General features: G+C 39.5%; 1 protein-coding gene across 1 annotated transcript in view; it reads right to left on the bottom strand.

Moving 5' to 3' along the window:
- Positions 1–22,542, bottom strand: part of Npc1 (NPC intracellular cholesterol transporter 1) — a 48,751-nt gene that overhangs the window by 17,244 nt on the left and 8,965 nt on the right. The window contains exons 2-10 of the mRNA XM_071602854.1: positions 19,903–20,025; positions 18,889–18,995; positions 16,856–17,031; positions 10,300–10,467; positions 9,517–9,766; positions 7,207–7,280; positions 6,300–6,670; positions 4,951–5,177; positions 2,330–2,430 (exon numbers count right to left, since the gene is read on the bottom strand). Coding sequence (XP_071458955.1) covers positions 2,330–2,430; positions 4,951–5,177; positions 6,300–6,670; positions 7,207–7,280; positions 9,517–9,766; positions 10,300–10,467; positions 16,856–17,031; positions 18,889–18,995; positions 19,903–20,025 — 1,597 coding nt within the window. The remainder of the gene's footprint in view (positions 1–2,329; positions 2,431–4,950; positions 5,178–6,299; positions 6,671–7,206; positions 7,281–9,516; positions 9,767–10,299; positions 10,468–16,855; positions 17,032–18,888; positions 18,996–19,902; positions 20,026–22,542) is intronic.

Genomic DNA, 22,542 nt, shown 5'->3' with positions numbered 1-22,542 from the left:
TCTATGAGTATCTTGGTTAGTGAACAGGCTTCCCTGTCTGAAGGGGACAGTTATAATTCAGGGAGAATGATTTTTCCCCTCAAACTACACAGTACATATATGGTAAAAATTTCAAACAGAAGAGAAAGGTGTTGTGTGAGAACTCCCCTTCCTTTCTCCATTCCATTCTTTGCTTCTCTTTCCATGCTGTGGCCATTTGTGAATCTGTCCAGAAGCTGCACCATGCGCACACAAGCAAACCCATATGGATATTCTTCCCTTTTCCTTTTTACTTACACAAATGGTAACATACTGTTCTACACATTACAATTTAAAATTCTGTATCTTGGAGACCGCTCCATTTTAGTACATATAGAGCTTTTTAATCTTCTCCTGAAGCATGCTATTTGCCAGTATAATTCAACCAATTCCCAATTGATGGACATTCTTGCAATTTTTCTATTACAAAATTACTATAACTATTTATATATCCATAGATGTATAAATATATATATATAGTATATCTATATTTTTAGTATGTAAAGTACATATTCATAGGATCAAACATTACAGCATAATCCCTGAGTCAAAAACTATGTGCCAATATTGTGTCCAACTACAGCTAAAATATAAATATTTAAAAAAAAAAAGGGGTGGCTGGGGTTGTGGCTCAGTGGTAGAGTGCTCGCCCAGCACAATCGAGGTCCTGGATTCAATCCCCAATATCCCATAAAAATAAATAAATAAAGATACTGTGTCCAACTACAACTAAAAAATAAATATTAAAAAAAAATATGTGACTTTCTATTTTTGATAAATTCTCACAAACTGCTGTCCAAAGAGGCTGTTATTTTTTTATACCTTTAACAAAACACTTACTGAGAACTAATTTGTGCCAGGCCTTACTTTAGGTCCTGTGGATATATATCAGGGAGTAAAAGAAAAATCCCATCTTCCTGGAATTGACTTTTGCGTAACCAATTTACATTTTCAGCAATAATAGTAGAGCTCCCATGTTCCACCAACACAAGGTTTTATCAATTCGTTTAGGCCTTTGTCAATTTGTTAGGTAGAAAGACTGAAGTGAGATGCATTTTACCATCAGGAGGGAACAGGAACATTTCCTCCATATAATTAAATGCCATTTGTATTGCTGCTTCTGTTAACTTTCAACCACTTCTTTGTGGTTTCACAGTGCTAAGGAAAAGCTGTTATGAATGCTAATTTTTTGTTGTTGTTGTTTTTCAGTTTCTTGCCAGTTTTTAACTGTATGTTTGTTCTCCACCCAAGCATTCAAAATTTTTTATGTAGTCAAATCCATCAGTCTTTCCTTTTGTGGCTTTCCAGTTTTCTTATTTCAAAATGTGTTTGTCATTTCAAAATTATTTTAAAAAATTCCTCCTGTAGGGGCTGGGGATATAGCTCAGGGGGTAGAGTGCTTGCTTGCCTACCGTGTGTGAGGTCTGGATTCAGTCCCCAGTACTAGGGGGAAAAATCCTCCCATATTCCTGTATGATCTTCCAGTTCTCCAACAGTTTTACTTTTCACATTTCGATCTTTGATCTATGTGGAGTTTATTTTGGTAGAAGGAATAAGGAAGAGGACAGTTTTAATTTTTTTCCCTTTGGCTAGCCAGCTGCTGATGTCATGCTTTCCCTACGATTAGAAATGGCATTTTATTATATAGGGCAGAGTCAATTTTAAATACAGATCACAAGTTCTCTCCTGCTTCTGAGCCAAGGGAAGAAAACCTAGCTGGCCTCTTCATCAGCTAGGGAAAAACCTGTTGAGCCTGCAGGGAGGCTTCAGATGCCAAAGATGTCGCGTGAATCACCACCCCATTTTATCTACCCCATCTGTCCTAGATGCCACAGAAACCAGCGAAGAATGTTCTTCCCACTATAAAGGTATCCAGATTGTCCTGGATGGTTTAGAAGGGGACAAAAAACACAACAACAACAAAAAAAAAAACCACCAACTTTGGATTTTTATTCCTTCCCCATTACGTGGGTTCTGAACCTGAGGTCATGGCCTCCTGAGACATTCTACTGGTAAGCTTCCAGGTCTGTGACCTCCTTGCAATTGACCAACAACACAACTACACTATTCTGGGAAAATGTCCTTAGCCTTTAACAGCTTCTCAAAGGCATGTGTGACCTAAAAGGTAAACATAATCCACTTCTTTTAAATCCAAAGTAAAACCCAAAGCCAAAGCCAAAGAAAATATTATATTTAAGATTCAACAGTCAGGGAATTAAGAAGGTTGCTCCATTTATGAAATCTTCCTAACCACCCTTAACTGCATGATGGAACCAGGATTACTAGGAGAAGCTCAGCTTCTCTTACTTACCATCGTAGCCTCCCAGCACAAGCCACGGGAACACGGGTCCACCGAATGTACCGAGGCAAGGATCATGCAGCAGACTTGTATCATTCAGAGAGGCAGGAGCCCTGCCCAGAGATCAGAAAACACCTCCCACTTAGAATAAGCCTCAAGACATCATGGACATTTAGACAGCAAACACTTACTGTGGCTGACTGTATTCTAAGTAGAAGGTGGGCCCTAAGGATCCTGAGTTGGATGATACTGTCCGTCATGAGCCACTCAGAACTTGGATTCCCTGGACTAAAGGCAGAAGACCTGGCCCTGGTGTCTGGTGCTGTGTGGGTACAGAGGAGGGGGCAAATGACACGAGGAGAAAACTGCCACCAGAAGGAGACCTGTAGAGATGTGGTTCTAGACCACATTTCTAAGTATAAGGGCAATTCAGCAGCAAAGAGCTGCTCCATACACCCTGGGGGAGAGAACAGGTGTGTAAGAGGAGGCAAGAGCAAGAGGAAGGTGGTCAGGGCACAGTAAGTCCTGGCCTTGCATATGAGGTGCAGACAAAGGATGCTCCTAAGGGAGGGGGCAGGGCTGGAAAGGATGAACAATGGCAAAAATAAGGATCTGATCGATGCCAGGCTAAGTGGTTTAATTCTAACCCTGAAGGCACTGGGGAACAGTCAGAGATGTCTGGGGAAGGGATGTCATGAGCTGTTTTCCAAAAAAATCAGTGGCAAAGTGGAAGGAGGTCTGGGGAGTGGGAAAGAAACAGGAAGGTGGGAGGGCAGTCAGGAAGTTTGTGCAATGGCCCAGGCAAGAGAGCACAGGTAGATGGCTACTCTGTGTGAGGAGAATGAGCATTTCAAGGCAGTCGGCAGCCAGAACTCAGCTGGGCGCTCAGGGAGGTCAGCACAGAGGACCTGCTCTTCGGAGCTGCTGTGAGGTCCTTCATCCCACAGCCTGACTGTCACAGCAGGAAGGACCTGGAGAGGTTAAGATTCACCACAATCACATGAGGAAGGCGAGAGGAGGAAGTCAGGGATAGAGCCTCATGTTGGCTTCACTGGTAGATGTCAATGCCATTCAAAGACACCAGGGAAAGAAGTCTAGCCCTGACTCTGGGAAGGCCAAGTCTGTTGTTCCTTTGGGATGTGCATGTGGAAAGGAGTGAAAACGAGAGACAGGCCGGAGTCATGAAAAAACCAAGCCACACAGCCTGTCATGGGAACTGTCCCAGAAGGGCTTCCATGCCTGTCTAAACCAGGCCCTTTGATAAAACCCAAGTCTCACACACCTCTCCCCCCAATTCTTTTGGCTTTATTTTGTAAAACAGAAAATAGTTTTTCCCTCTGAAATATAGAAAGCAATTACGTAATATCATATTTATCACCCACATACCCTCCTGGTTACCCACAGTCCCCTCGTACCGTCTGCCCTGTCTACAATGCTGTTTTGAGGCACACAGGCATACATTTATTTATTGTTTTATGAGTACAACTCATGTTTAAGAGGCAACGTCCTTGAAACAGAATGAACACTGACCAACAGCCTGAGCAGTCACATTTGAACCACAAAATTTAAGGTCACCAGAGTTCCTGACAACCAGAAACCAGAGTGCTCAGCTCTTGAGACACAGTGAGTTAAGCAATGCAATCAAAAGAGACATGGAGGTATTTTTCCTGTTCCTGTGGTGAACACAAAGCCACTGTGGTTGTTCACATCGCTGAACAATCGCACTCAGGCCAGCTCTGGAGCATTCAGAGATGGAAGACTGAATAAGCCCAAAGCTCCCCTCAAATATCACCTAAGCACAGCTTCCTTGGGCGACTAATCCCAATTATAAAGAATCCCTGCCCAGCCAGATGTAGGCCTCCCAAGGGAAGCAGCTTAAGGCCTTCTAATCTAAAACTGCATGTCAGTTCTCCCCAGCTCCTCAAAAGGAGGTGACATGCTTTAAACATAGCTAGGTACTAGGATATCAGGTTACACATGAAAAACAGGCACAAGCTCAATAAGATTCTACCTTCAAATCTTAGGGGAGTAGGTGTGGACATCAAACTGTTATTGACCCAGGCAAGAGTTAAGATCGATCCTGGATTACACACCAAGGAAGCGCCCACTCTAGAGCCTTTGCCCATGCTGCTTATTCTGCTGTAAACACTTTTTCCTGTGATATCCACAGGCTGTCTTTTGTGCAAGTTTCTTCTCTAAAACTCATTCCTTTTTTTGCTAAGCCTTGTTTGTCTTTCCCAACACTAATCTTTTACTGACACGAGAGCATATATATCCAGTATGCCATACAATAGTGTTTCTGACAATGATGGACTACACATGATAGTGGGTTCCTCAAGATTATATTGCCTAGAGATGTCATAGCTGCCTTATTTTGTGTAAACATACTCCATGATATGTTCCCACAATAAAGAATTAACTATCAATGAATTTCTCAGAATGGGTCCTCATTGAGAAGAAACATATGACTGTATTTACTGATTGCCAGTTCCCATTCATTAAGATGTGAGCTTCGCGGGGTACGCATTGCTCTGTTGGTTCACTGATGGGTCTCTAGTACCATGAGTGGTGAAAGCAAAAAGAAGTGCTCGAATATTGGCAGGATAAACAAATGGTTGGCTGCTGCCACTTACCGTGTGCAGTACAGAAAGTGCGTGTGATAATCAGCATACACAAAGAAGTCATCCCCTACTTGATGGTCCAGTGCAGAATGGCTGTTCTGGAAGTAATTTAACACACTCAAAATGGTGCAATTCTTGTTATAAGGTGAGAGAGGGGCCAAGCAGATGTCTTGAAGTGTCACAGTCTCGTTGTTATAATTTGCAGTAATACTTTCAAGGGCTGTTTGTAAGTCAAGAACCTGAAAGAAGATTTTAAAAATAAGCAAACCCAGAAAGATGTCAGATTTCTTCAAATCTTTAATAACTAGTATTGTGAGAGGTTAGAAGAAAAAGTCTTTGAGGAAAACACATCCTAAGACAGAGGAGGTTCAGGCACACTGTAGTAAAATATCTGGTGAGGTAAGAGTTGTCCAGAGATGGGGAGGGGATATGTGATCAGATTGATTTCAATACAGCATCCACAACCATCTCTCCTCACCTGTCTCCAGCAGCCACTAACAAGCAGCCACAGTGTGATGCATGGTCTTCCCAACACTCCCCCTTCCCTAAACACACCAAAACACATGCCTGGCTCTGTGCTACAATCATTTATGTATACGCCCATATTTTCCAATATAGACTATAGTCTCAGAAGTAAATGTCTGTGCTGTTCATCTTTTGCAACAAGCTAGGAAAATGGAACAGTCAGTCACTAGGTAGAGAAAGAAAAATTCCATTAAAATTTTTGGCACATTTCAATGCTTTTAAAAATCTCACACTTTATGTAGACAAGGACAATATTTAAAGGAAAATTTGGGTGACTGTAATGAATAATCATTTATTAAAGAAGTAGATGTCGTTTATTCACAGGTACAGATTTCCGTAGCAAATATGAAGGACAACAGGAAATTCTAAAGGCCTTTGTAAGAGAAACAGATGGATCTCTTCCCAAGTGTATCTTCCACTAACTACGGATGGCAGCTAACATTCAGATCACAATAATTTCATTCCTAGACCTTGGATTAGTAATGATCCAGCAGTTCCTGCTCCGGACCCCAGGACAGCATAAATAAATTCATTCCTTTGGGTCCTTTCATTTTACTCTAATACAAGAAAAAAAAAAAAAATCCATGGATTCCCGAGGTAAATTCCTCATAAATATATTCTGCTTCAACAGAGAAATGCTACTTAGACCTTCCTCTGTTCATCTCAATTTCAAGAAAAAGGCAGGACCTGCTGTTTGAAGTCAATCCAAAAGCAGGCAACAGTAAATTTTTTATTAAATTCAATGACTAGCACCACTATCTTGAAAAATAAGTGAAAACACCTTTACTTTAATGCTTAAAGATTTGATGGACGGACATCTACTAATGGCAGAATACCTGGTGCAAAATCTCTTTGTCAAGTGGGGGTCCAAAGGGCACGTCGGCTCCTGCGGGGTATGGCTGGTAAATGTGTTTGCTGGTATTGGGGGCCCGGATGATGAGCTGCTCTGTCCGGAAGAAAGGCCCAAAGTGTGTGTCAAAGTACTCTTTATCCTGGCGGGCCTGGCTGCTGGCAGATGACCAGAGGTCAACTGGATTGGTGGTGACCCGCACAAATGCCAGGCCTGAAGAACATGCGGCGATGAAGACCAGTGAGAAGAAAATGATGCAGCCAGGGTTTCGGACACAGTAAGATCCCCACTGGGTGAAGAAGCGCCTCAAACAGCCCTCGAAGGCGGCACCAAGCCGGTCACAGCAGGACGCCTCCCCTGGAAGAGCGGGAGAGGAAAGGAGGGTGGAGGTTAAGAGCCAGGCCGTTCCTGAAAGTCGGAACAGGGACAGCATTAGCTACCACTGCACGTGCTGGGAGTCCAGCCCCCTGGGTGACACAACTGACACCCCAGGCCCCGTGCTCTCTGTCTGCTTGGGGAAGCTATTCTTTTTGGCTACCCACAATGGACACTGATGCACTCCTGGGTGGAAAGATGCTTACACGAGGGCTTCTGAAAAGCAAGTTTCTCTGACTGCTCTGCTGCTCCTGCCCTTGGCCTGCCACACAGGCACCTTTGTGGCTTTTACTCTGGTCCCTAAGCATTTCACTGCTGTCATTGATTACTTGGGTCTGATCTGCCACCCTGACATCAGAGCCACAGGCAAGGGACATGTCTGTGCTGACCATAGCTGTGTCCTTGGCACTTGTGCCCTGCCTCACCCATAATCGGCACGTCAATATTTGCTGAGGAAACAAGGGCTCTTTCAGGCCAACAAAATCCAAACCCTTTATTTTCTGTACAAATATGCCTACCTTTGTCACTGGCATTAACAGAAAAGGCTATATTGCTGTCAATGGGAGTGTATTCGGAGACAAAATAACGCTTTCTGAAAAATAAAAGCACATAAGCAGTATTAGTGGTCTTCATGATAAGATTGTTATTTGGATATCCCAAAATCCCACTAAAAGCTTACTCCCTCATCCTGACTTCTTCCTCCCTAATCCTAAGTTCCCTTGGGTCTCTATGCTTACCAGTTTCAGCAGAAAATTTAAGACTGTATTAAAAAAAAAAATCCGAATTGTTAAAGGATAATTTCACTTTGCAACCCTCATTTTAGATCCTTTAAAAACACGCTATCCTGCCTAGGAGCAACGAGCACACCTGCTGCCCTGTCCTTGATTTCAAATACTATCCTGGGCCAGGGCAGGGAGAATAGCAGATGATCCCAAGGGTGGGAACATGTCAAAAGAACATAAGAGCCAACCAGAAGGCACCTCCCCATGCCCAACGTGGAAAAAATCTGAGCAGCAAAACAATGGAATTAGATAGAGTCCACAGAATAAGTAAAAGGTCCATAATGTAACTAAATGAATAATAAGTGAAGGAAGAAGTCCGATTAGTAGTTGTAGGGAGTGAGAGAAATCCACAATTGCCATCAGGCAAACACTGCAATAATCATGGTTGCAGACAGAACCCATGATTTAGTGGGCAGTAGGTGATGGTCTGAGGAGAAAGTATCAGTATAGTTTTGTTTTTGTTTTAGTTGTAGATGGACACAATACCTTTATTTTATTTATTTGTTTTTAATGTGGTGGTGAAGATCAAACCCAGTGCCTCATGTGTGCTAGGCAAGTGCTCTACCACTGAGCTACACCCCCAGCCCATGCATAGTTTTAAAATATCTTTTCTCAAGAAATTTCCAATTATAAAGGGAAAATAGTAACCCCAGTGAAGAAACCCAGGAGACATCATCTTAACCATGAGATCAAGGTTAATATCCCTAGTAACAACATATCAACATCATGGACTCCTTGGCATGATGCCCTGAGAAAGACACATCACCACATCTGTGATGTGCTTGTCCAAAACACACAACCTCAATCTAATCACCACAAAACACTGGATGAAGGCAAGAGGCACAGGCTGCAAAATAAGAGGCAGGTACTCATCAAAAGTGTCAAGATCTTAAAAATGGAAAAAGACGGAGGAACCATCTGACGTAGATTGGAGGAGACTAATAAAACATAAAAAGTGAATGTGTTATGAGATTCTGAAACAGAAAATGGGCATGAGAGGAAAAACTGATGAAATCCGAGTAAAGTGTGTAGTTTAGCTAATAATACGGTATCAGTTACATGGTTTTGATCATTATACTGGGTTCTCTCAGTGGTAACATGAGGGTAAGCTGGGAAAAGGGTATATATAAATTCTGCTATTCCAGCAACTTTTTGGTAAGTCTAAAATGGTTTTAAAATTAAAATAAATAAAAATATACTGTTGTCAGGCGTGGTGGTACAATACCAGCAACTCAGGAGGCTGAGGAAGGAATATTGCAAGTTTAAGACCAACCTGGGCAACTTATTGAGACCCTGTTTCAACATAAAAAATAAAAAGGGCTGGGGGTGGCCATAATTCCAGTGACTTGGGAAGCTGAGGCAGGAGGATCATGAGTTCAAAACCAGCCTTTGCAATTTAATGAGGTCCTGAACAACTCAGATCCCCAGTTCCAAAGTGGGGGCAGGACTGGGTGTGTAGCTCAGTGGTAGATTCAATCCCAATACCAAGAAAGGAAAAAAAAAAGCACTATACTAAATGAAATGGCAGTGCATTCAATTAGATTTGGACCATTTGGCTCATTTGACTCTGACTTTCTTTCCTTTTTTAATTGTTTTTGGTTATAGATGGACACAATATCTTTGTTTTATTTATTTATTTTACGTGGTGCTGAGGATTAAACCCAGTGCCTCACACATGCGAGGCAATCACTCAACCATTGAGCTACAACCCCAGCCCATGACTCTGACTAGAATTTCTAAAGATGGGTTAATACATTGAGCTTTAACTCACACACTGTTCTGAATAAATCAATAAAACTAACTTCAAATGCTTAAATGTCTCAACGACACTTGACTATTTACTAGCTGCAGATCATAAGCAATCCATGGAGTGGCATTCACGCAGGTATTTGCTTCCTGTTCTAATAAACCTGCCAAGTGAAAGCTACAAGTGCCACTTGAGTCATTTTCATCTTCTGGCCCTAGTTCTCTCTCTCTCTCTCTCTATCTCACACACATACACACACACAAACACACACACACACACACACACACACAGCTGCTTACCTGTAGCACCACAATGCAAAAAATGCTCCAAAAAACACAAACAAAAATGCCATGTAGGTGATCCACATGATGACATACATGGCATCCAAACCAAAGATCCTCCAGGGAATAGGAGGTGCTGGGGGCTGGGGCTTGGGGCCACAAACGATGGAGCAGTCCTGGCAGCTGCATGGCCCAGTGACCTCATCTACAGACTCATTACAGCCTTTGGTGGCATTGTTCATGGGCTCCATCCCCTGGACTGGAAGATCTATGGGAAGGAATTGTGTTGAGTGACAATCTCAATAAAAAACATTAAAAATTGTGTACTGAACTATCTCGAAACCCAATAATAAGCATGCTGAAACACAGCATAACACAACTGGAAGAATAAGGACTGGAGGTTTTAATTTAATCTCCAATCCCTTTATGTTTTATTGCTTTGCCTTATAAAATTTGTTGCTTTGCCTTATAAAATTACAAGTGCTGACTTTCAGTCCTGTCTTACTCCCACTCTGAATAGCTAGACTAAGATTTCAGCAGAGCTCTGAAAAGTCTGTTGTGACACTCCTTAGCCTTTCTTAAACAAACAAAACCTCAGTTTATTCCCTCAAGTACACAGCGATCCCTACAGGCAACTCCTTTTCCGCTTCCATTCCTACTGGATAAATGCCCTAGTAACCTCTCTTACTCGAGAGAAACTCTAGGTATTAGTTACCGGAATTTATCCTCCTACTGCAGACTGATTCCTTGGCATTATAACATTATTATAAATATAGCAACTTTGGGAGTAGTCATCCCTACCTGAAAAAATGGGAGTGATGGTAAATGGCGCCTGTCCATTATTCTTATCGAACATGTACTCGATCCAGTTGGTGGCATTGCAGGCATCAGCATCCCTCCCACAGAGGAGTCCCAGGGCTTTGTCATTACTTGAGGGGGCTTCCACATCCCGGCAGGCATTGTACATTGCTAGAAAAGGAATCCCAAGGGAAAAAGCGACATGACACTTGCTCTAGTCTCCAGATAAGAGCTTGCAAAAGGCTTCTGAAATGGGAACAAAGGACTCCAGGTGGATTGCAACCGTGTTAGCAAGCAGACTGGAATGTGGGATGACTGCACACTGTGGAAGGGAGAGGTGACTTCCCTCTGAAATGGCTTATTCCAGCTTGACTCCAAGTAACTTAAAAGTAAAAAACAGGAAAGGGAAAGGCTTATGGCATACCACGTAGTTCTTACAAAAGCTTTGGGAAGTCTCCTCTCCACTGTCCAGAGGAGTAGACTAAAGCTAAGAATCTTAGTACCTCTTCAGTCAGTGAAGCTGGTTCCAGAAAACCTGGAGCAGCCTCTTGCAGCAGGAGACTACACAGCTGAATCACGGAAATTACAGGGAAAACTGGCTTTAGGAATGAGGTCACACATGAATTAAACTAATACCATTCTGTTTTTTAGTTTTATTTTAGTACTCAAAGATAACACAGTACCTAACATCAATGCTATCACACACAGGGAGGCAGGCGGAGTGTCCTGTACTGCTAATTTTCATTTCACCAGTCCCTGCTTGCTAGAATCTTCCTAGATCTTCTTCTCTGAACCTCCAAGGGGATCTCTACATATTCATTTGGTTTTATCCTCATTTATTTATTTTTTAAATATTTAGTTGTCAATGGACCTTTACTTTATTTATTTCTATGTGGTGCTGAGAGTCAAACCTAGTGTCTCACACATGCTAGGCAAGCGCTGTAACACTGAGCCACAACTCCAGCCCTTTACCCTCACTTTTGAAAGAAAGGTTAGCTAGAGTGACAGCTGTCTTTTTCAAAACTGAATGTATCAGTCCTTTCTGGCCTCATATTATGGCTGGTGAGAAAATGTTCAATTATCATTCTTCTGAAGAGTTTTGGGTCTTTTCTCTATTTGCTTTTAACATCTGTCTTTGAAATGCATTCATTTTTCTAAGTCATACTTAAGGTATGGGTTTTCTTTTGCTTTAAAAACAAATTTTTAAAATTATTTTAATTTTTTTTTTAATGTGTGCTAAGGCTCAATCCCAGTGCCTCACACATAGTAGGCAAGTGCTCTGCCACTGAGCTACAGCTCCAGCCCTTAAAAAAAACTTCTGAGATATCATTCACATACCATACCATACACCCACTAAAAATATTCAGTTTAATGAATTTTAGCATATTCATCAATATATGCAACCACCACTACATCCAGTTGTGGAACATTTTCAACTCCTCAAAAAAGAAATCCTGTACCCTTTAACTATGATTGCTATTTCCTCACATTCCAAACCCTAAGCAATCACTAAATGTGTCTATAGATTTGCCTATTTTAGACATTTCATATTAACAGAATTTATAATGCTTAGTGTTTTCTGATGAGCTTCTTTTACTTAGCTTTCCCCCCACCTGGGAATTAAACCCACGGACACTAAATCACTGAGTCACTTTTTATTTTGAGGCAGGATCTTGCTAAGTTGTTGAGGCTAGCTTTGAACTTGTGATCTTCCTGCTTTAGCCTACCGAACACTCCATTCTTTTTTTTTAATGGCCAAATAATATTCAATCACATGGAGGTACCATATTTTGTTGACATCTTTTGGCTACTATGAGTAATGTTGCTACAGACATTGGTAAGTTTTTACGTGGACACGTTTCATTTTTCTTGGAGGGACTTCTGGGTCATATGGTAACTATATTTGTTTCAAGAACTGCCAGACTGTTTTCCAAAGCAGCTATACCACTTTATATTCCCACGTACGAATGAAGTTCTGATTTCACCACATCCATGCCAATACCTGGTATCTGATTTTTTGACATTAGCCATCTTGGTGAGTGTGCAGTTTTGATTTGTATTTCCATGAATATAATGTTGAACACCTTTTCATGTGTTTATTAACTATTTGCATATCTTCCTTGGCTGTCTATTTACTATTAGGTTATAACAGATTTGTATATATTCTAGATATAAGTCCCTTAAAAATGCATGATTTGCAAATATTTTCTTCATGATATCCTTTGAAGCACAAACATTTCTTTTTTTTTTTTATTTTAATGAGGTCTAATTTATCTATTTCTTCTTTTGTTGCCCATACTTTTAATATTATATCTAAGACTTCACTGCCAAATCCATGGTCATAAAGACTTACCCCTATTTTTTCTCCTAAGAGTTCTGTAGTTTTAGCTCTTACATTTAAGTCTTTGATTCATTTTCAATTATTTTTTTTTAATTTAATGAGGTAAGGGTCCAATTTCTTTTTTTTTTTGCATGTGGATACTGTTAATCCACACCATTTTTGAAGAGGATTTCCCCCCAGTGATGGTCTTAGCACCTCTGTCAAAGAACAGTGATCATAGATATACAGCTTATCTTCAATTATATTCATTGGTCCACATGTCTGTTTTTATTAAAGGACCATATCACCCTGATTTCCAATGCTTGGTAGTTAAGTTTGAAATTGGGATGTGAGTCCTTGTATTTTGTTTTTTTTTCAGGATTCTTTTAGCTCTTCTAGGTCTGCTGGAATTCCAAGTTGATTTTAGAATTACCCTGTCAATTCCTACAATGAAGTCAGCTGGGATTCTCCTGGGAATTGAGTTGAATTTGGGGATCAATTGGGGAAAATCTGTCATTTTAACAATATTTTTGATCCACGAACATGTGATATTGTTCTAGTTATTTAGATCCTCCTTAATCTATTTGTATAAAGTGTTATAGTTTAAGTTTTGTACTTTTTGGTTAAATTTATCCCAATTTTCTCATGCTACTATAAATGAAATTGTTTTCTTAATTTCATTTTCAGATTTCATATTGGGTTTCTTTTTAGTTTATCCTGCTTAAGGATTTTATTTACCTAAGACTGAGGACTTATTACTCATTCATTCTGGAAAATCTTTAGCCATTATCCCTCTGTTTATGTCTCCCCAACTCTCCCCCTCCCCCCCAGTTCTTATCCTACATGTCATGTCTTTAATGATGTCCAGATCTTTATATCTGTATGATGTTTTCTGGATAATTCTCTCATATCTTCTAGTGATTTTAGGGTTTTATTAGATATTTAGAGCCTAGAGAAGCATATGGAGAATAACACAATTCTCATTTACTCACCACCCAGCTTTATCAATCTTACAATACTTGTATTGGCATTTCAAAAACAATGCACCAAAATAAAACAAAAATAATGTACCACATTGTGGAGGTGGCTCACTGGTAGAGCCACTAGTAGCATGTGTGAGGCCCTAGGTTAACTTTCCAACACTGTCACAGAACAAAAACAAATGAAAAACACCATAGATTTTATTGAAACACACTGATTACTGCTTCTCACCAACATCTCCTCTTCCCTAAGATGATCCCAAATCTGAATTTGATGCATATTCCTATGCACATCTGTGTACCTATGAGATACTGTATCTATATAGTACTTCTGTTTTAAAGTCGTATAAACATACTACACATACTCTATAGCCTTTTAGTTATCGTGTTTAAGTCGCCCATGTAACAAATATGATTCTAATCCATACTTTTTTAGTTTTAAGTTTTCTATGACCATGACTATATTCAATGTATTTATCCATTCTCTATTATCGAGCAATTAGTGGCTCCATTTAAAAAAAAGAATTAATAGAGTTCATATTTTAGAGCAGTTTTGGGGTGAGAGTAAAATTAAGTGGAAATTTCAAAATTTCCACATATTTTATCCCCACATGTTATTATTATTAATAACCTCCTTCATTATCAACATTCTGACTTAGAGTAGTACATTATTTATTTATTTTGACAAATGATGAACCTCTATATTGATACATTATTATCATCCAAACCTTATAGTTTACAATGGGTTCACTCTTGGTGTACATTCTGTGGGATATGACAAATGTATAATGACATGTATCCAGCATTATAGTATCACACATAATTTCACTTCTTCAATATCCTCTGTAGTCTGTGTACTCATTCCTCACTGCTAACCACTAGCAATGAATGATTTTTTACTGTCTTCAAAGTTTTGCCTTTTCATAACGCCAGAGTTGGAATCATATGCTATGTAGCTTTTTAGATTAGATTTTTTCACTTAGTAATATGATTTAAAGGTTCTTCTACGTCTTTTCATTTCTATTTAGTGCTGAATATCATTCCACATCTGAATGGATCAGTTTATACACTTATTCACCTACTGAAGAACAGCCTAGTTGCTTTTTTCAAGTTTTGGCAATTATGAATATGTGGTCCATATATCTGTGTGCAGGGTTTTTCACATAGATGTGTTTTCAACTCATCTGGTTAAACACCAAGGAGGACGATAGCTGGCTCATATGACAGGTATAGGTTAGTTTTATAAGAGACTGCCAAGGTGTCTTCCAAAGAGGATGTACCATTTTGAATTCCCACCAACAATGAATTAAAGTTCCTGTTGCTCCCCATCTCATCAGCATTTAGTGGCATTAGTGTTCTGGATTTTGGCTACTACAGTACATGTTTAGTGGTATCCCACTGTTGTTTCAATTTGCAATTCCCTAATGACATAGGATGTTCAGCATTTTTTCATATACTTTTTACCATCTATAATTTTTCTTGGATGAGTTATCTGTTTGGGTTTTTGCCCATTTTTCAATCAACTTCTTTGTTTCCTCATTGTTGAGTTTTAAGAGTTTTCTGTATACTCTAATAGCTCTTAATCAAATATGCCTCTTGCAAATATTTGTTCCCAGTCTGTGATTTGTCTTCTTCTCATTCTCTGGATGTCTCCAATTTTCATGATCAATAATGCTATAGTGGATGTTCATAACTATATGGGCCTTCCTGTTCATATGTATTAAGAATTTCTGTTAGGTGGGCCTCTGTAAGTGGAATTTCTGCAGTATGGGTGTGCTTATCCATCTTCAACTTCACTAGGTAATGCAAAATTGTTTTCAAACATTTGCCCCAGCTTTTGGTTATGAGAGGTGCAATTTATTAACACTTCTATAGCTCCACATCATTATCATTAAATTTTTAATTTGTGACAATCTAATAATGTATGAATGGTGTTTCACTATTTTAATCGGCATCTCATGGATAGATCCAGACATGAATTGTTTATATTCACAAACATTCTCATTTTGATTTCTGCCTTTTCTCTGTGTGGAAATCTTTCTTTACCTTAAAGTCATGAAGATATTCTGTATTTGCTTCTAAAACTTTCCAAGGCTAGGATTTTTAATTTATACAGTAGATTTTTTTAGTATATGCCAAAAATGAGACAAATATAATCAGTTTTATCACCCCATTTATCAACAAGACCCCATTTCCCTCAATGATTTGCAATGATGCACCTGTTATATATAAATTTTCCATGTATTCATGTTTTTATTTCTATACAGAATGATATCTCTTCACTCAGGCTGCCTTTATGTCACATCTTTTGGAAGTCTGATTCCTAGTTACCATACTTTTTTGTGTTTTTTTTTTTAAATAGAATCTTTTTTTTCTATTAAACTTGTTCTTTTATTTTTAATTGGTCATTATGATAACTTTTTATATCTGTGACAATCTGATAAAGTATGAATGGTGGTTCACTATTTTAATTGGCATTTCCTGGATTGATCCAGACATGATCAATGTTCTAAGTTACTCTTATAGTCAATAACTTTGCTGATTAATTCTATTATTTTTTAGACTGTTCTTACTTTTTGTTTACCTATGTCTAATTTGCTATTTACTGTTAATCCATTCCAATGATCACTTCTCCCTCATTAGATCCACTTGATTCTATTTCTAATTTGTTCATTCCTTTTCTGCTGTTACTTATTCTTCTTAGAATTCTTTCATTTTCAACCAACAGAGGGTCTCTTTGGATTGTTCTATGATCTCTAGCAGCTGGGGGGCCATTCCTATTTGTAACACTGTTTACTTTCCCTTGTGCCTCAGAGTCAAAACTTCTTTTCCTCATCAACTACTTCTATCCATCTATTTCCTCCTAAGTCTTGCAGTAATTCATGATATTAAACATTTCACATCTGCTAGAATCAACATTCTAATGCTTATTAAATTGTACACAAATTTGCATATTCTAAAATTTTCCATACAGGAGCTTAAGGCTAGGGAAGGGGTTAAAGCCAATGCTTTAAAGAGGTGGTTTTGTTGGTTGTAGCCCAAGTCCTAGGATACAAACAAGAAATGACTCTCATTTCAAGGCCAATGGAACTGGAAATTGTGATCAATGTTTAGTAGTATCTATGTCTTTTCATTTCTATTTAGTGCTGAATATCATTCCACATCTGAAGAGATCCACACAGTTGACAGAATAACAAAAAGAACAGCTTGATGCTCTGCCCTCATGCTAGCTAAAAGGGGAATAATTAATTTTACTTACCATTGGCAAAACTCTGTCCGACATAGTATTGTAATTCTTTGACATTCGTTTTTGTCTGGTTTGTAATAGGATCAACATAGTCTTCAGTTTCTGTAACATTCAGAAACTGACTCTGACGAGGGCTACATGTCAGCTCACAAAACAGGTTCATTAGGTTATAAAAACAGGATGGGCATCTAGAGAAAAAATAAATTATATTTTGCATGATCTCACAGATAGGGCCAGGAAAAATATAATTTAAAAATAATAAGGAATTTTTAAAATTTACTGCAAAGGGACAAATGAACATATTAAAACCAAAAATTCTTCACTTAAAACCTCATGTTAAAATAAGTAATTTTTAAAACTATCCCCTCCCAAACTGCTGTAATTGCTATATTTACTTTGCTCAAATGTAATTTCAAAAAGAGAAAGATGCTTTTTTGAATTCTGTGCTTTTGTAATTTAGAGACATCTTTCTTTGTCCTAGAGCTGTGACAATTCTGATTAAGAACAAAAGGAAAAAAATGAGTTTTCACATTAGAATTTTCACCCTATAACTTACTGAAAGGCTTTCTTCCAAGCCTTGGGTAATCCCAGGCCTTCCCAAAACACAGCAGGATCCCCTCGTGACTTGTGAAAACAAAAGGGACAGCCATGGTGTTCTCTGGCTGCATACATTACAGAAGCACAAGGGACAGCTGACTGATGCCCTTCAGGTTCAAAGCTTAAGCCCCTAAAGCTGACTTGTTATGTGGCACAAGGGCTCTCTCCCTTTGGTGCATTCTCACAACACAACTGAGATTATTTTCTAGACTGATCCAGGGCTAGTGATGACACATGACACAGAATGAGGAAGGTGTAACTTACCCAGCCTTCAAAAGCTTCTGCTCCAGTGAAGCAGATAGGCACACAGATTCTTTTTCAGGAAACCTTTGCTTTCCAAAACCAGAAACTTTAATCACACTACCCTGATAAGAATCACTACTGGGGTGTACAGTTTTCTACAAATCTCTTGCCGTGTTATTTCATTTGATCATGAATTTCAACAGCTGCATAAGATTCCATATGTCAGGTTATTTCTCTTATTTGTTGTTATTAACAAAGCTTTGGTACCTCTGGAGAAAATCTTAGCTATCTGTTGATGTTCACGAATGGGTGCTAAATAAATGTTTTGACTGAATGACGAAGGGTCCAATCTAGCTCCATCAATGTCCTGCAGCCTTCCGTAAGATATAGTGGCCCAAACAGATTCCCAGCTTTTGATATTGTATTATACGATGTCCTGGGAGAACAACTGAATGATGGTTTTCCATTCTGTACTGTAACTTCTGATAAGAAGCAGGGTTCCATGGTGCAAGCTGGCTTATGCCCTGCCACTTGCAGTGATAACTGCAGAGAGCATTTCCCCCTCTTTATATTTGCTCCCCATCCATCTATCTCAGTGTGCTAAGGTCTGAAAAACTGACAAAGATAACACAATCTTGCTTGTTCTTCTGCCCATCTGAAAATTGCTAGATAGGCCTATAGAGAAGAACACCTATTATGTAATCCTTTTTCACTGGCCTGGGTCATGAAGAACAGATGGAACAGAAAACGAACTTTGACAAAACTGGCCAACTATGCCAGAACAAACTGAACAGTGACCCAAGGCCAGCCTAGTGAGGACCTGCAGCATATCATTCCACCACAGAAAAAAGGCAAAATGACATGCAAAGCACGGGAGGTGAGGAGAGGGAAATGATTAGAAGACTGCATAGATGAGGGACCTGAGCAGCACTACCGGGAACCTCTCTTTTCCAGGGTGCACAGAAACTCAAATCTGAAAGAACTAGCCTACTATGCAGAGCCAGGGCATCTCAGAGGAAACCAAGTCACAACTGTGGATGTAACTGGGAAGAGAACCAAGTCTATCATGATTATTACTTTCTCTATTTCTTAGAAGTCATCAAAACAGAACATAGCAAAACTCTGACTTTACAAGCAGACCATAACATTACTGGTTAACAAGTAGCTAAAACCCCCTGGCTCTGTTTGCCTGGTGGTCAACCTACCTGGACAGAAACTGCAGAGGCAGCTGCAGGTTGTCTTTCAGAGTCCGAAGCTGCTGAACATCACAACAGAGACTGACATTGTCGAAGAAGAATCCAGGACAGAGTTCCTTTCAGAAGACAGAGTACAGATAGGAGAATAGCAGTTAGGGTAAGGATGCCATTCCTCTAGAGAGAAAACAGCTCTGCTCACGTAAACCTTTTCAGTGCCTGAGGATAAGGCAAGCATTTGCGAAATTCTTGCAGAATTCTCTTGAAAGGCCATCAAATATACTATTCATAAACTAGGGACTCACAGATAGAGGCGGTAGAGACATTTCTAATTTAGTTTTTATTTGCAAGCTCTCTCTCCCCCGCGACAGTCATTTTACCTCTTCCTACCTTTTTTTTATTTAAGTTCAACCAGAGTGCTATTTATGATTTCCATTAGTCACTCCAGGGAAAGTCAAAACTTTTACTAATTCTGATGAAAGGAATAAGTAAGCAGAGATCTCCTACCATGTCAATTTGACTTTTTATTACGTAAGACTCTAAAATCAGTCTTTCCACCCCGATTTTCCAATACCCTTGTGCATGCAGGATGGTAAAAATGATAACAAAGCAGAACCTGGAGACAGCCAAAATTCACATGCTCAGGGGAATACAGAGAAATCACTAAAATACACAGGGAAAGAGGAAGTCAGAGCTTCTTAGTGGCAGTATGTTCAAGTCCTGGGATCTAGGAACCAAAAAGTCAAGTTCTAATATATTTTGCAGAAGTTTCAAAGAGTAACATTTGAGGACTAAGGTCAGTCTCTAAATAGTAACCTGCTATTGGGAAACTATGAGAGGTAGAGAGTCGGTGCCTGAAAAATTAAACCTCTGTAGTTAGCTTATCTTCTCTACACTGTGCATTACAGGTTAGAATCTGGGATAAGATTTAGGCCTATTAGTTTCACCTCTACCCACACTGTGCCGCAAGGTTTAATTACAGAGGATCTTGTGATCAGCACTTTGTACGACTAACAAGGAACTTACCTGCACTAAGTCATACCCATCTTTTGGCAGTGGTTTTGGTGGCCCAGAATATCTGCAATTGTATCTCTTATCTCCAGATGCAATTCCACACTCTCCATACCAAACACAGGACTGTAAAAACACCTATAGAAATTAACACAAGACTAGGTGTAACTGAGGTCTAATGGAAAACATATTTCAACAATAAAAAGTGCTCATTCAAACACTATTACAGAACCTTTCAATGCTACCTGCAAAAGGAAGTGACAGCAAGGGGCACTTATTAAACATTTTGAGAAACAGTAATAGAAATAGAACAAATGGGGGGCTGAGGTTGTAGATCAGTGGCAGAGCGCTCGCTTGCCTAGCATGTGCAAGGCACTGGGTTCGATCCTTAGCACCATACACAAATAAAGGCATTCTGTCCATTTACAACTACAAAAAAATAAAAAATATATAGACCAAATGCCTCAAATAGATTTGTCAAGTCAATAAAGTAGGTCATGGAAATTATTTATATGATTTCAACTTTCTGCTTATTTAAGAGAAGTTATAGTTCTCTATAAAAATCACTAAGAATCACAGGATAAGTTAGCACCTGGGACCCCATCTGCACAAGGAACTACTAAGAATGAAGGATATTTCCCACATATATTTAGGTTAATTAATAAGTACTCCATAAATAATCTGAAGAACAAAACCATAAACATCAATGAGCAAGAGGAGGAGCAAGAATGAAAAATTATATCCTTCAGATTTAAGTAGAAAGCAAGGAATGCACCTGCTAACTCCAAGGAAAATCACCTAAGCACTCTTAAAAAAAATTTTTTTTTAAATCTCTTGCAAAAAGATTTCTCAAGAGTCACTCATATTCCCCATGTGAGAGTCACAAGGCTGTCAGAAAATTCACAAGTGGGGAGGGTTTAGAATGAATCAGCACCCTGTTCCAAGGACACTGCCCAAAGCAACCTGACTCTTGGTATTATAATGAACTCAGACAGTCACAGAGGGCCCAGCGAGCCAGAGCCACTGGCTTGTAACTGTCTGTCCCTTAGTGAAAAATGAGAGACCAAGAAGCAAAACTACAGTCCCGAAAATGCCTGGAAGAAAGTCATTTAAAAAGATCTCAATAGAAGCAACAGCACCAGTTCCCTCCAGTGACAGCGGCACATGACCTACCCACATGCAACAAGCTAAGTGAGTCTGCTGGTCCCCAGTGTCAAGACAGAATCCCAGAACAGTCCCTGAAACATCAGAGGGGAAAAAAGAAAACCAAAAACAAAAAAACAAACAAGCAGGAGGTAGGGGTGTGCATGTTTGGGGGAATCCAAGGAGTCAATATAATTGAGTTGTCCACTCAATTCAACCTTCAGATATTCTAAAATAAAAATTACCACTTACCACTTATCCCTCTGCTTGACTCATTAAAAGTCATATGTTGGGCCACAGGGACGGAAATTATACAAATGAGGAAGTGGTGAGCCTTCAACGAAGCTCCTGTACCAATCCTTTGTCAAGAAGTTGCATAATTCCACAGACATTTTTATATAAAAGTTCCCCAATTGTTATCCTCAAAAACCTAGAGAATCTAAAGAAAGTGTTGCAATTCTAGGTTTCCAATAAAAGATCACTGCCTATCTAACCAAAGCTTGAAAAAGCGAAAGCTGATGACAAAGATGGAATGAACTGTTGATAATTACATACAATTTAAATACAAGGGATCCCTCCCAAGACCTCAGGGAATTCTCAACTGAGCGGCTGGCCAAACAGGTCTCAGGTCAGGGCCATTCAATTGGTCAACCACAGGAGCAGAAGTGACAGGGTTAAAAGGAAAATTCCTTAGACCAATTGAATCTAGGAGAGTTTATTTGGGCAGAGGACAAAACCAAACCAATTCAACACATCTTGGCAGCTCCCAGAACAGGAGCAGGTTCTGGGAACACCAACAAACAATGTGATCAGACACATTTATGGAAAAACCCAAGTGAAACAATCTGCTACTGCTTTACCAACCAGTCAAATGGTTACTGCTTAATTAGTTAACTGGTTTGAGGACCGCCTATAACCAACCAGAACTGCAATTAAACTCTAGATTGCTTTGGTTTACTGCGCCTAGTATAGGTGCCCAGTCCAAATCTATGACCTCCCACAAATTTTAGTAAAAAACAGGAACCTAGTCAACAAATCCAGTCCCAGCATGGCAAACAGAATGGGTGTCTGGAGCCTAAGTTTCCCTTCCTCAGCACTTAGTGCTACAAAGGCAAATCAAGATGACCCAATGCTGTTTAGCTTCCTTTTTACCAAGATCATCTTTTATGTCATTTATTTTGAAGCAAAGTGCTGTTTTTACCCATCTGGTGGAAGAGGGAAGGGGAAGGCATGGAGTGATCGGGAGGCATGCAATCAGCAGCTCTAGGTTCTGATCCAAAGAACTAATGATCTGGTCAATAAACTTCATGCCACATGGGACCTCATCTGGGGCAGATTACTTAAAACCACACTGAATAGAAATTCCCCTACCTGTGAAATGAAGTTCATTATCTCTAATTATCTCAGAGGTTTAGCATGTCGATGAGAGATCATACATGTGTATATAACAAGTACTTAGTAAACTACAAGGCAAGTTACAATTAAATGTAAAGACATCATGTCTTCCAACTG

Source organism: Marmota flaviventris, chromosome 16, assembly GCF_047511675.1.
Source record: "Marmota flaviventris isolate mMarFla1 chromosome 16, mMarFla1.hap1, whole genome shotgun sequence".
Classification (NCBI taxonomy): domain Eukaryota; kingdom Metazoa; phylum Chordata; class Mammalia; order Rodentia; family Sciuridae; genus Marmota; species Marmota flaviventris.
The sequence above is the reverse complement of the archived record's forward strand: the minus strand, read 5'-3'. Positions and strand labels throughout refer to the sequence as shown.